This window comes from Crassostrea angulata, chromosome 4 (assembly GCF_025612915.1).
Source record: "Crassostrea angulata isolate pt1a10 chromosome 4, ASM2561291v2, whole genome shotgun sequence".
In the NCBI taxonomy this organism is placed as follows: domain Eukaryota; kingdom Metazoa; phylum Mollusca; class Bivalvia; order Ostreida; family Ostreidae; genus Magallana; species Magallana angulata.
The window spans coordinates 26,773,386-26,787,669 of NC_069114.1; the positions used below are offsets into that span (position 1 = coordinate 26,773,386).

At 32.6% G+C, this 14,284-nt stretch overlaps 1 protein-coding gene across 10 annotated transcripts in view; it reads left to right on the plus strand.

Moving 5' to 3' along the window:
- LOC128179583 (peripheral plasma membrane protein CASK-like) overlaps window positions 1-14,284 on the plus strand; it is an 81,454-nt gene that overhangs the window by 30,739 nt on the left and 36,431 nt on the right. For 4 of the 10 annotated variants that reach the window (XM_052847028.1, XM_052847025.1, XM_052847026.1 and 1 more), the window contains 8 exons: window positions 3,122-3,199; window positions 3,542-3,717; window positions 4,250-4,306; window positions 7,483-7,658; window positions 9,307-9,426; window positions 10,887-10,967; window positions 12,586-12,682; window positions 13,073-13,194. In XM_052847028.1, coding sequence (XP_052702988.1) covers window positions 3,122-3,199; window positions 3,542-3,717; window positions 4,250-4,306; window positions 7,483-7,658; window positions 9,307-9,426; window positions 10,887-10,967; window positions 12,586-12,682; window positions 13,073-13,194 — 907 coding nt within the window. The remainder of the gene's footprint in view (window positions 1-3,121; window positions 3,200-3,541; window positions 3,718-4,249; window positions 4,307-7,482; window positions 7,659-9,306; window positions 9,427-10,886; window positions 10,968-12,585; window positions 12,683-13,072; window positions 13,195-14,284) is intronic. The other 6 variants (XM_052847031.1, XM_052847030.1, XM_052847027.1 and 3 more) reach the window with 3 other exon arrangements.

The following is a 14,284-nucleotide window of genomic DNA, read 5'->3' on the forward strand; positions in this document are numbered from 1 at the left end:
TTACCTGTTCTTTCAAAAGATAAAAATCATTTTTGTGCATGCAATAATGTACATATAAAACTACTTATATATTTATGTCTTTTTTTAACTTTATTTTTTAATTTTTGTTTTTTTTGAATTTGGAATATTGTATCATACAGGATGATTTTCCTTATCTTCTATTTGACCTATATTTTTTTCAATGTTTGACCCATTTTAACTCAAGGTCTGGCGGTTTATATAATGATTTTTAGCTCACCTTCCATAAATTGGGGGGGGGGGTGTGAAAATTCCTCTACTCCAGCAACAAGAATTTAGTTGATTATGATGATTATGATGATGAAAAATAAATAGCTAATAGGGCTTTTTTATATGTTAGATGTAGATGGTTTAAAAACGTAATCCTCTCTTTAGAGATTTGATCCTCAGAGCAATTGACTGGTAATGTTCATGCAGGTAGATCTAGTTGAAAGCAGAGCATATTAATTTAAGGGCTCTTCATAATTTGTCTGATTGAAGGAATTTTCTGTATCTTGAATCAATTTAACAGTTGCAGTATCAAGACTTTACTGTAGTGCCATATTGCTGTTCTGTTTTCTTGGTCGTTTTTCTTCTTTTTTATCTCGAATAGGGAAGCTGCTTTTCATTATTTTGTTGTAACTTCAGTGTCAACGTCATAATCATATAAAAGTCACATAACTGTTTGATCCCACAAGAATATAATATATAAAAAAGTTTTGAAAAGATAAAAGATCAATAAAATAAGACAGGTTATGCAAAAGAGAGAAATATTTTTTATACACGTAAGTAAAGACAGTTGTGTTTTGTATGAGTGTGGGTAGAATTTATTCTTGCTAATTGTGTCATAAAAAAGGTCGACTCACACGCGTAGTGATAATGCTAAAAGTGGTAATGACTAAATCAATAATAATTTGGTGGCAACCCGTGAAGACACACTATATATGACAGTCTATGCTTTTAATTTGTGGAATAAAGAAAAATCAATTATAGGTCTCTAGAGGGGAAAAACAATTACAAAGTCAGCTGATATCATCTCTTTCTTGCACTCTTCCACATATTGTTTCATTTGATGTCAGTTTTCAAAAAAAGATATTTTTCAAAATACTAAATTAATCATTAATCAATTACTGTACTTTGAAAGATTCAATTCTAGGTGACCTAGCTAAAAGCTTTTTTTTTTTAACAATTTTAAAGTACAACACTTTAATACCCATTGTGCTTAAAACTGCAATGCCAATTTGTGCAGTAAATTTTCTAAGAGATGTTGTGCTGGCTGAGATAATGTCATCTTCTGGCTGTAACATCCCTAAGGTGTCTTTGCATGAGTCTGTTTCTAAAAAAAGAACCCTCTTTGTATGGAGACACAGGTTGTAAAGAGAAGGGGGGAATCAACTTTAAATTATTTACACTTTTCCATGTATCATTATCATGGGACTTGGGTATCTGAGGAATTTATAGCATCACTTCTCATAAAATGTTGAACATGACTGTTTTTGAATAAAAATACTGTTACTGTGAGTCAAAACTTAAGCTCTTTCACCATCTATTATTCAGCGTCATATACTACGGCTGTCAATAATATTTAACGGGAAGTCGCAGACTGATAAATTGAATTGCATCAGTAATTATTTCATGCAAGAACAATTTAAGTAATGGTGAAGAAATGTGTCTTATTTCTGATGGAATTGAAAAAATCGGTATCATATCATTTAACAATTTATCAAGTGTTATACTGTTGAATCTTCATGAATTTCTTTTGACACCACTAACTGACCACCATTTTACATCATGATCTTGGCATATGCAGAAGCATACATGTACATGAAAGCTTAGACTTTTCTTATGTGGTCACCCACAAACAGGTAAATTTTTCACCAATTCACAAAAATTACAACAACTAAACACCACCCACCACCACCAAATAAATGATTCCCTTAGTAGTCTACCACTTATTCATAGATGTGTTAGAAAAAGAATTGATGATGGAAATTTTGCAGTATTATAGTGTCAATAAGATGCCTTACAGATTGTGATAGAGCCTCAAACTACATTTTTTGGACATTTTACCGCAAAACGCCGACACTTTGGATTGATTCTGTGAGTGATATAGATCAGTCCTGGGGGTAATTGGTGGACACTGAACACATAAGCATGGAAGTGCTTAGGACTATTGTCTGTTCAGTCCTTGCCCAGCTATACCATAATGATTTCCTCCCTGCTGAGCTGTCAGTCTCCGTACAGACTCCTCTTCTATAGCAACATGAGCTTTTTATGATTCCTTCTCATATCGCTGGCTTGTCATGTAATCAGAACCAAAAAACCCAATATCTGGAGAATTATGTGCAGGAGATGGCTAATAAGTGATAAAGAAGTGGGATCAGAGTTAATAAACAAGCCTTTATCACCTTCCTATTGCTACTGTAAAAATTTCTTGGTATATTCTTGGCAGATAAATATAATTTTTGTTCAACACATGAAAGTAATCTTTGTTCAGATTTTTGGCAATTTAAGGAGTCGTGTGAATTGCACCTCTGATTTAAACATTGTGAAAATTACAGGTACCCCAAGTATTTATTTTGACCCAATGGCCATAGAAAATTTGATCAGTTTATGATTATCAAGTGAAAAGTTTAAGTACAGAGGCATGTTCAGCAGAGCAAGCTGCTCGCAAGGGATCTCCAAAAGCCAGCTTATACCTACAATACAATTTTGGCGAGCACTTGCAAGCACCTGCTCTGCTAAACAAGTCTCAGGTATATAATTTACATGATACGTTTGACAATAGAACTAAAATCAGATGCAGTGTCTCGATGATGAAACTCCTTTGCCAATTGTTGTCAGGTGTTAAAGCAGCTTTGTCATTTGTCAGTGTAAAAAATGGCAATCTCATTTGTCAGTGATTAAAACAGCTCTACCATTAACTATTTTGTGTTGAATTAAAACACTTTTATCATTTGTCAGTGATTAAAACACCTATAGCTACATGTATTTGTCACTGACTGAAAAACCTATGTCAATTGTCAGTGAATACAACACTTAAATCATTTGTCAGTGATAATATCACCTGTGTCATTTTCCAGTGATTACAACAACTTTCACATGCATCCCTTTTATGTTACAGTATGGATGGAGCTGATCTGTGCTTTGAGATTGTCAAGAGAGCCTCAATGGGCTTTGTTTACAGTGAAGCTGTGGCTAGGTACAGTATTCATTGCTTATAAAAGTCTCCAGCACCAAATGGTGATTATAAACATTTCGTGATTACATGCAATTTTCTCTTAAAAAATTAAAGCTACTAAGCTTATGACAAGAAAGGATGGGAGGGGTCTACTTAATAGTTTTAAGTTTAGCAAAGTGAAAAAAGTGAAAAGGCAGATAATAAGGATATGGAATAATGATTTTCCAACTATGTTATTCATAGTAAAGCTACAATTATTTTTTGTCAAACCTTTCATTCCATTGATTAGATGTCACATAATAGACATATTTTATATGTCATGTTCATCCTTGCATATCTGACAACGAGTAATGTTTCTTGCAGCCATTACCTGAGACAAATCTTGGATGCGTTGAGATACTGCCATACCAATGACATCATTCACAGAGACCTCAAGCCCCACTGCGTGTTGCTTGCGAGCAAGGAGAACTCCGCCCCCGTCAAACTCGGGGGGTTCGGTGTGGCCACTCAGGTTCCTGAGGGTGGCCTGATTTCTGGAGGTTTGTCTCAATCTGCTCAGATATCTCACTTTGTATTTATTGTCAATAGTCTCAAAAATTGTTTCATTTCAATCCGCCTGTAAAACTTTCTCTTGTCTTGCATGACTAAGATAATATATTTAAGTCCATAGTGACTTAAGACCCTGATAAACATTTTTAATTTTGGAGATCACTGAAGAAGAAAATTAACAGCATTCAATTTTCATGATCCAATTTTTATGACTTTTGTTACTCTGTAAAGAGAAACCTTTTTTCAGGAAAAAAAATTATGTATGCCTTGTGTGTATGTGTATCAAATTGATATCATATCATTACTAATAACTGAAAAAAAATAAATGCTATATTTCTGAACTGAAAATGTCTCACCTAGATCAGTAATCATGTACACATTTTATTATACCCTGAAGTACCGTTTACATGTTGTAACAACACCCTTGTTTTTGATTGACACTATTTGCTAACATATATATACAGTGTAACCTGAATGTTGTGCCCACCCCTCTATTGATGTTGTTTGCCTATGACATTACAGATGAGGAAATAATGCATGGGTTGGAACCCTGGTTTGATCTGAGAAATGATGTAGTCGGTGAGCTCTCTCTCTCTCTCTGTCTCTCTGTGTGTACTTCTGTATTACTACACCGCTGTGTGGCAAGTGATGGTAGCGGCTACTAACACTCAACACTCCTTAGAAAACCTCACCATAGCTGTATATTGGTAGACCAGTCAAAAAAGACCTATTGTTTTGCTCATACACCAGTCTGAGTCACACTATTACTGCTCATTCATTCAAAAGCCTCTTCTTTGGAAAATAATGAAGCTGTAAAATGTGGATAATTGAAAAATATCATCAAAAGATTTTGATAGTTTGTACTGTATCCTTCTCTCATCTGTGAATTCATTTCCTAAGGCAATGATATATGATTGAAATATAATATTTGAGAGATGACAGAAGTCATTCAGAGACTATGATATTATTTACAATAAAAAATTAGATTTTGCACCGTTGTAAAAATCCAAAGAAGAAAGAAAAAGATAAAATTAAAGTTACAAACAGAAACATACTCATGTTTATAATATAACTTGAAGATATATCCGCACTGAATAGAGACCAACCTTTAAGCACAGCACTAGTGGATTTTTTTTTTAAGTTTAATTTTTTTCATAGTTTTCTGTTTTCTAGAATCTGCATTATTTAAGAATATTCAATTCATATGAAAAGGAGTTATTGAATCATCAAACTTTGTTGAATACCTCAATGCTAAAATTTGTAAAATGTGAAAAAATGTACAGATTGGTTAGTCAGTAACACAATATGTAGTACGTGAAACTGTACTGTACTTTGAGGGCATGAGGATATGGTCAATCAATGAGAATTTTATTGCCTGAATGAATCTAGTTTTACCAAGTCTTTGATTAGGTCCATTAGATTGGCCTCGTAGATGAATGAAGAAAATTTGAATACAGTAATATGTGGAGTCAATCATTTATTTCCTGAGGTAGGGGATAATAAATAGTCACTGTAATGGCCTGGAGCTCATTTTCGGTATAGTACAATATTGATGCTTGATGTGCTGTTAACCACTTAAAAATTCTCACTGGAAGTTGCAAGCCAGGATGCCAATTAAGGCTGTGAATTCATTTAGATTCACGGGGCTAATTTTCATAAACAACAATTTTTTAAACAGGTTTTTGAAACATTATTCCTTTGATGCATTCATATAACCGGTACATGTAGATATAAAATTAATATAGATCAAATTTCATCATTATTTGTTGACAACATTGGTATTAAGGGGCACCCGCACAATCCATGAAAAGTGAGCCACTATGAATATACACGACTCCACATCCAAAGATAATTTTAAAATTTTCAATATTGAAGATTTAGTATGGCTGTACAGCAATTGAAGGTTTGATAACAAAGGGCTACATGAACAAACAGCCAAAAAAGCATTCAGATCTGTAAGAAATAAGTAACATTTTAAGATAAGGGTTTCACAATAAGTACTGGTAGATAAAATTACCATACCAAAAGCACTGCCACATTCAAACTCATACCTTCAGCTTACATTCAGATCTGTAAGAAATAAGTAACATTTTAAGATAAGGGTTTCACAATAAGTACTGGTTGATAAAATTACCATACCAAAAGCACTGCCACATTCAAACTCATACCTTCAGCTTACATATCCACTAAGGTATTAAAACTAATTACAGTATTTCCAAGGACAAACTGTTTAATCTATAGCATAACAGCATTATTTGAAAAAGTCAAGGGATATTGATAGGGGAAACCACTGCCTTTATAATCCAAGTTTTATTTTTTTATTAAGGTCTTACCAGGTTCCATACATCTTTATTTGTATCTAACTGTGTCTTTGCATTTGATAACTAAAAGATCTTGCATAAGGGAACTGGTAAGTCGAGGAATGTTGATAGGGGAAACCATGTACTGCCTATATAATCCTAGTTACAGACATTTTTAATTAGGGTCGTACCAGGTTCCATGCTTCTTTACTTTTGTACCTAATTGTGTCTTTGCTTTAAATAACATTTGTAGTGCTTTAGAGAGATCTTTTTAATTTGCTGTTTCATTACTTTTCCCTTTTTTTTATCTCACCTAAGCCACGCAAGTGAACTGAGATTATCTGATCAAAGGGGAGCTGTCAATGCTTTTGGTCATACAGTTCATTTTCGAATATCTTCAGATATTTAGATATTTCATTTACATTCATTTTGGTGCAGTGAAAGATTACAACCAACAGTACAGATGACTTAGAGTGCAAAGAGAGTCTGTTAAACCTGACGGAATGTCAATACATTTTACTTGTACTTCATTTAAATATTGCTATGTGATTTGTTCTCTTTGGTAGGATATTTGCAAAAAAAGTGTTAATTTACCTTTTAAATTAGTTATTCAAAAAAAGGAAGTGTTTTTAATTTCATCATTGTCTAGCCATTTTCTCTGAAAATCCATTTCATGTCTTTTCTTATCATGACCAACAAAGAGTGCTACCATTGCAGATGTGAGCAATGTGGCCCACAGGCCTCTTGTTTGATTGAATGCCTCTGGTTGTTCTGCGATCGCTTACCACATTTCAACTTAATGCTTTCATTGTATGCTTATCAGGCCTGTCTATTGCCATTGATCCTCATAGCTTGGGTGTTATTTCTGTGTATTTATGCAGCTCTCCAGTATGATAAATATCATTTATCTACTAACCCGTGCTTCCCCTGATGTGCAACACAACTAAAAATCCTATGTATCATATTGACAGAGAAACCATTGTGTTAGATCCCACAAAATGATGTTGAATGTTAATGTTCCAGTCTTTAATTCAGAAAGAAATCTCCCCATAGAGTAACTGCCATATGAAATTAAAATTTATTTGTTTGTTTTAAATATTTTTTAATTCTAGAATTTGAATTTTTGTAAAATAGATATTTTAAAAGATCTTTTGACTTTCATTTTTTGTTAAAAATGTTTTTTTTTCAGATTTTTAATTTCCTTATCTATGGATTCCAAGTTGATATATTTTTTATGTATACACCTATAGATAGATAAATTTTTTAGAATAGTATATTTATAGATTTTACAATTTAATGAAAACTTTTTTGTAAGTTTTGATAAGTAGTTTAGGTTATAAATAATGTAACTTCACCAGTTGGCTCTATATAATGCGAGAGATAAGTAGATACTGTGGATAATCTTGTGTTTCTAGCTCTTCCACTGTCCATGTAAACATAACACAATCGTTTCAGGTCGTATCGGTACGCCGCAGTACATGGCCCCTGAGGTGGTGCAGCGGCAGCCCTACGGTAAACCAGTGGACATGTGGGGCTGTGGTGTGATGCTGTTCATCCTCCTGGGAGGCTACCCACCGTTCGTCGGCACCAAGGACCACCTGTTTGAACAAATTGTCAAAGGCAGCTATCATGTGAGTATCGATATCATTTCTCATCTACCGTTAAATGCATGTACTATGTCGAGTAAAACTATTTGAACCACGACATGTGTGTAAGTAAGGTTCTTGAGCTCCTTGAGCTTTATGAATTGCGAAGCCAAATTTGAAGGAAAAGAAAAACTATCTTTTATGTGTGTGATAAACAGAAATTGGTCCTTTTATCATGACTAAAGAGAAGGACAAGTATTGAGCCATGATGACATGTATAGAAAACGTTGTAATAGCTACTATTTTGTTAATGTATTTTCAAGATATATTCATGAGATGATAATACTTAAAGTTAAACATTTGTAAAATTTTTGGGCAGATATTAGACCTTAACAAATATAGTTATTATTATAGATTATTATGGTTGGAATAAATAATTGATTTTGATTATGTGTGGGGAAAACTTCAAAGTCACTGTGACAATACATGTTCTGTGTATATATGATGTTTATATTGACATGGAGCAGGGCTTTATCATTTCTTTTTGGTGAGTTTGCTTTGAAGTATGAATAAGTATTGTACAAAAAAATATGGTTAGTGAATTGAAATGATAAAGCATTGTTTGTCAGAAATATGGCTGTGTTAGAGAAACATGGTGTTTTTATGTTCAATGTGGACAAAAAATTTACAATGGAAGGCAAGTACAAAACCCCATTATATATCACAATTAATTGAAATATCTTTTTATAGCTGAATTAGTTTCTAGTAAAAAGTGTATTCCCTTTGAAAAAAGAGCTCATGTGTATCCCAACTTGGCTAGGTCATTGCCTGTAAATTTATTGGAGTACCAGAGCAGTGATCCTTGATAAAAAGCATCTCTTGGTCAAACATAAATATTTGATGAGTTTTAAGTTAATTAATCTGAAAGCTAGTACATTTAATATTGAAGCTTTTACTATTGGTGTCTCTATTGATCAGTTTCCTAATGAACGATGTGGAATATTGACAAGAGTATTTCTGTTTGCATGTTCCATACTACTTGGGTATATAACAACAAATACCAATGATAATAAATGAGATTTGTGGGCTCATGATGAGGAAATATACAATTTATATCAGTTATTAATTTTCATAACTTTTCCCAAGGTTGGCATAAAATTTTAGCTCCCAGCTAGTTTAGTCAGTTCACATGGTCAAATTGATTATTTGGATCCAACACTTGGAAAAATATTAGATAAGATTTATTATAATTTAGTAAATTAATTAGTCAAGGTTGGGTATTTGATTTTACTCATACAATGATGCAATACTATAGAATGAAATTGCAGCATCTGGTCAGGTTCAATAATATTTATTTTTTTAAAATTCCACGTTTGCTTGATGTCTTTCTTTCTTTATCTTATTAGTTTAATAATTTATTAATAAGATAGATTACATTCCGGGTATATAATATGCTGTTTGATCAAGAATAGAATATAAGAAAAATGCATCTTTTCATTGTCAGTATGATAGCAAGCTCAAGTTATAAAAATTTCTGTCATAGCAAAGACTGAGGTCACCGAGTGTAGGTCTATAACCAAATCAAGCCATGGCATTACCACCAACCCCAACCCTCTGCTTTTGGGGACCTCTTGATATGGGTGAAAAATTCTGATGAGCGATTCAAATAATCAATCAATCATTATATTTGCAGATGAGAAAACAATGGCTCAATATATCTAACTATGCAAAAGATTTAGTCAGCCGGATGCTGGAGGTGGATCCAGAGAAACGGATAACAGTGGAGGAAGCTTTACAACATCCGTGGGTCAAGGTACAATATAATTTTAAAAAGTGTAATTACTTCATGTAAAACTGATTTTCTTCAAATCAGTTTTTCAATGTCTTTTATCATGTAAATTTATATATGCATGAGTTAATAGTTTGTTTATGTATGAACATATCCAAAGAAATATATACAATTTCATATTTGGCCTACTGCTTGTTTGACCCTCAATTCTTTTTCACTTGTTTTATTTTGTTTCAACAATAGATCTAAAGGTGTGAGTAATGTTGGTTTATAATTTTACTTATTTTCTTGACTTTTTTGAAAAGGAAATCTAATTTGTTTCCAGAAAAGATAACCTTTTTCCTCACTCTTTTAAAAATTTAACATTCAGTGTATCATTGTTATGATCTGAAATGAAAATTCAAGATCTAGTTTTAACTGACAACAAAACTGAGTCCTTTCTAATGCTATTCTTTTTTTTAAATTTTTGCATTTTAAAAAGTTTAAGAAAAAAGATTAATTTTTTAAAGGAAAGTTTGTTCCTTGTACGAAAGAGCGCAGGTAGCATGTACACACTATAAGACATCAGGACATACACGTAACAGGTGTAACAAACAGGCCATACAGGTGTAATAATTAGCGTGATGACAGTTTCTGGAAATCTTGCCAAGCTTTGTTAATATACATTATATTTTATAATTCTTTAATAAACTGTTAGGAAAACTGTTTGAAAAATGAAGCTGTTAAATAAAGGGACTGAAATTGGGGGAATTTAGTAATTCAAGCAAATTTTTAATTTTTCCTTTTGTTACCAAACTTTAACTTTTGCATTGTCTCAATGATTAATGAAAGGCAATTAGATTTTAGTTAAATATGAATGCCTGCGTAACTTAATTCTCTTAATTTATTGCTGTGTTTCTACAAATTGGTAAGTGTGATGTTTGAAGGGCTACCACTTTGTGATTCTTTTGATCATGTTTGTATATACAGCTCCCTTGCATCTTTGTGTGCATGATGAGAACATGTCTTTTAGTTCCCAGGACCAACTAGGCCTTTGAGTGAATGGTGAGAGGGGGAAAATATCAATACTTTCCCTTGTATCTTCTTCATTTATCTGTCAAAAGTGCATCAGCATTAATTAGAAATGTGCATGTGTATGTAAATTAACAAAATCAGATTAATGAAAGGTTGAAACAATGAAGGAAGGATGGAAGAAAATGAAAAGTCACAGACTATATAGATGTATAGATGTGGATTCAGCTCTGTTTGTTTTGAAGCAAAATTTGTGTCTAGAAAAGTTTAGGTTGCTGATGAAATTAAACCACATAATAACAAGTATACAAATGTCAGGCGACCATGGATGTACAATTTGATACATGTACTTAGTTTTATAGTGATCCATTTATAGACAGGATTTGTTAAACTGTGAACAGATGCAAGTACAAGCTGATACAAGGAATCATTTGGAATCTTCTTTTTTTTTACCTTTTGAATCTATTTTGCAGGAAAGAGGAAAAATCCCCAAAGTTCATCTGCAGGAAACGGTAGAAGAACTGAAGAAATTTAATTCCAGGCGGAAATTGAAGGTAATTCAAGATACAAGACAGCTTTATGAGGGGGAAAATTAGACTCATTGGATACCAATCACGACAATGAATGTGATATCTTGGATATGATTGCAAACTGTGCTTCTTGAGAGTTTTTACCAATTTCTGTGTAACAAGTACAACTCATTTGCACACCGCAAAGTAACGCGAAGCAAATGATAGGATTTGGCCATATAAGAAAGTTTCTTTTGGGAATGAGGGATAGTGAGGTGGGTATTAGCAAGATAAAACTGCAAATAATGTCTACATGCAGTTATTTTTGTCCTTTCAATTTTGCCCAATTTTTCTCCATTCTAAAATCAGTTGTACATGTATTTATAAAGCCTTGCCAATTTGTTTTAGGCTGTTTTCAATTTGCTAAATGACAGTAAGAGCAAATAGGTTAAAATTTCCTTGTATATAGTACTTGTTAATAATTCAGTTTCACTCTTGAACACCTATGGTCCATAGGTGTGCACATATCAGTATTGCAATTACTGTCAAATGCCATGGTAACCAAACTGAGGAGAGGTTCTTGATTGCTCTTTGATTGGGAATAAATATTTCAATGAATACTTTCATCATATTGTATAATAAGCCAGTAATGGCTACTCTTGGAAGGCCAAGGTTGGTATTGTACTTCATTACGTTGTCAAATTCAGGAAATGTCTGTCAAGAAGATTTCTATGGAATGATGATTTTCGTTGATGTTGGCTGGTCATCTGTAATTTGCATCAGAAAAGTCACTGACTTCAGAGACACTGTTCTTTGATGTCCCAAATTAAGTCATAAATATGTGCATTGGTGAAATATGAAGGATTATCTTTTATCTTTGTTCATAATAAACCTTTTGAAGTGCAGTAATTCCTATAATATTTAGAGGTTTAAAACTAACTTTTTCTGTAACAATCAACATCTTCATGTTCCTAATGTGTTGAAATCCCAAAAATGATTTGTATAGGTCCATTTTCCATTGACTACTGTTTCTAAAGTTTGTTTGCTAATGAAACCTACAGTCAAAACCTTATGTATTAAATAATATACTTGTATGAAAATAACATTCAATTTTCACTAGGAGTATTATTGCTTAATACAGTTTAAGTAAAGTTAATTTACAATTCACTGTCATTGTGCACTGTATAAATCACTCGCAATATCACTACGCCATCTTATAGTGTAACTTAAATTATGTGGAAAAGGTTTCAAAAACAAAGCAAGTCAGCTACTGGTTTTTCTCAGACTTTTGGTTCTTAATTATTTAAATTTTTGAGAAGCACTTGATTTTTGAAGACCTTGTGTTTCTCAAATGTTAAAAAAAAATTAAAGAATGTAAGTTTGAGAAAAACCAGCAACTAACTAAATCTGTTTCATTTTTGATTGATTGTTCCTTTACCTCTTCAGAACTCCTCAACTCTTTGTTTTCTTTTCTACAATATTGATATATAATTATCAGAATATAAAGCACTCAGCATCATTACATCTATATTTCGGTACATCTGAAGTGATTTTAATTGTAATCAATGCAAGTTAAAAGTAAGAAAAGTCCTACTAGCACCTTATTATGTTTATTGAAATAACTAAAGTTTATTGTGCTATTTAGTAAATTTTTCTGTTACAGGGTGCAATCATGGCAGCAGTGTCGAGTTCCAAGTGGAATACATTTTACAATGATCCTGTGGTTCCGGATATAAATGAAGAGGAGGTAACTTCTGCTGGTGAGTTATCTCCCTGAATATGTAATTATATAAAAAAAAAATTAAAAATCTACACATTATTTTAACACAATGCATTTTACACAGTAATGTATATAAAAGATGTGTAAACATAATAAATGATTGCATACACAAATGAGTAGTAAATAATATGCATTGAGATGTACATTCTAGTAAATATGCTTGACAGCATGGTGCCAGAGACGACAACTGATTTTGATTTGTTATAAACTTTTAAATTTGTTTTAACCATTATTTGTATTATAAATTTTTTAAGACTAGAGTTGGGAATAATATTGACTTTGCTGTAAGCATGATTTTATTGCAAGCACTGTTTGTGTTTTACTATACATATTATACGAGGTATTTTGAGGTGAGTTTTTTTTCCACAAGGAGCTGTGTCCCAGGTGCTGGACTCGCTGGAAGAGATGCAGTGTCTGACCGACTGTACCGGCGAGGAGAAGGACCTGATAGAGAAAGTCTTCCAAGATACCAAGCTCCACGCCCTCCTACTGGTATGTCTCAAAAGTCACTGTTGATACTGTAAACCAACTTAAGTTGCTGAAGACTTTATTTCAGGATTTACAAGTGGTGATCTGGTTGGCTGCAACTAATTATATAAATAATAATTATCATAAACCAGGCTATGTTAAGAATTTCAAGCTAAAACAAAAAGATATTTAAGGAACTGTTTGTGATCACAAAAGGTTCTTGCAGATCTTGCAAAATTTGATCACTCACAATTAAATAAAAGTTGGTTTAAAGTATTTGGTGTAGCTATAGAAGAATTGGTAACTTCAACAAGTTTGCGGGTGATTTAGAACAACAATAATTGAACAGCCCCAGTCCCCATTTCAATTGTTCAACCACCAACCAACCCCCGGCCCCTCCCAAAAGAAAATGCTTGATGTAAGAGAAAAATGAACCTATAGATGACTGACGAGAATACCTTACACGGTTTTCAGATATCAAACATAGCCTTGTTTTTACAGCATTTATTATTCCAGTTGAAAAGGAATTAATATCTAAGAACTTCTCAAATAGTTCAAATGTTTCCCAATTAAAAAAAAAACAAACTAATGAATGTGTTTTGAATATACAGTACTGTTGATTTAGTATATAAGATTTCTACTATATGGTATAGAATGTAGTATTGCATTTAGTGAGTGATTGTGGCTGGATATTCAAAGGTGCATAACTCTAAAATATCCATACTCCCATTTACTGAAGAATTTATACAAGGGACTAATGCTTTGCTTACATCTGAAACAAGTTTAACATTATGTTAAAATGTTTGTATGAATTAAAGGAAAGGAAAATGAATGCCTAATACCCCCTCCCCCCAGAAAAAAAAGGATTGAATACTGTTTGACATTGGGCAACACTTTTTGCAAAAGGTTGAAAAAGTAATGTTAATCAAAGGATTTTACTTGTTACCATTTGGAGTTGTATTTCTTTGCTTATGATGCAAGTTTTAGTTTTAAATCATGAACAATAGAAGAAAAAAACATCTATAAACTAAATTTTTTTTATCACCAGTAAAAAAGATTTATTTTAAATCTACAAAGTATAAGATTTATGTAAAAGGGAATCTTGTCATTCTTT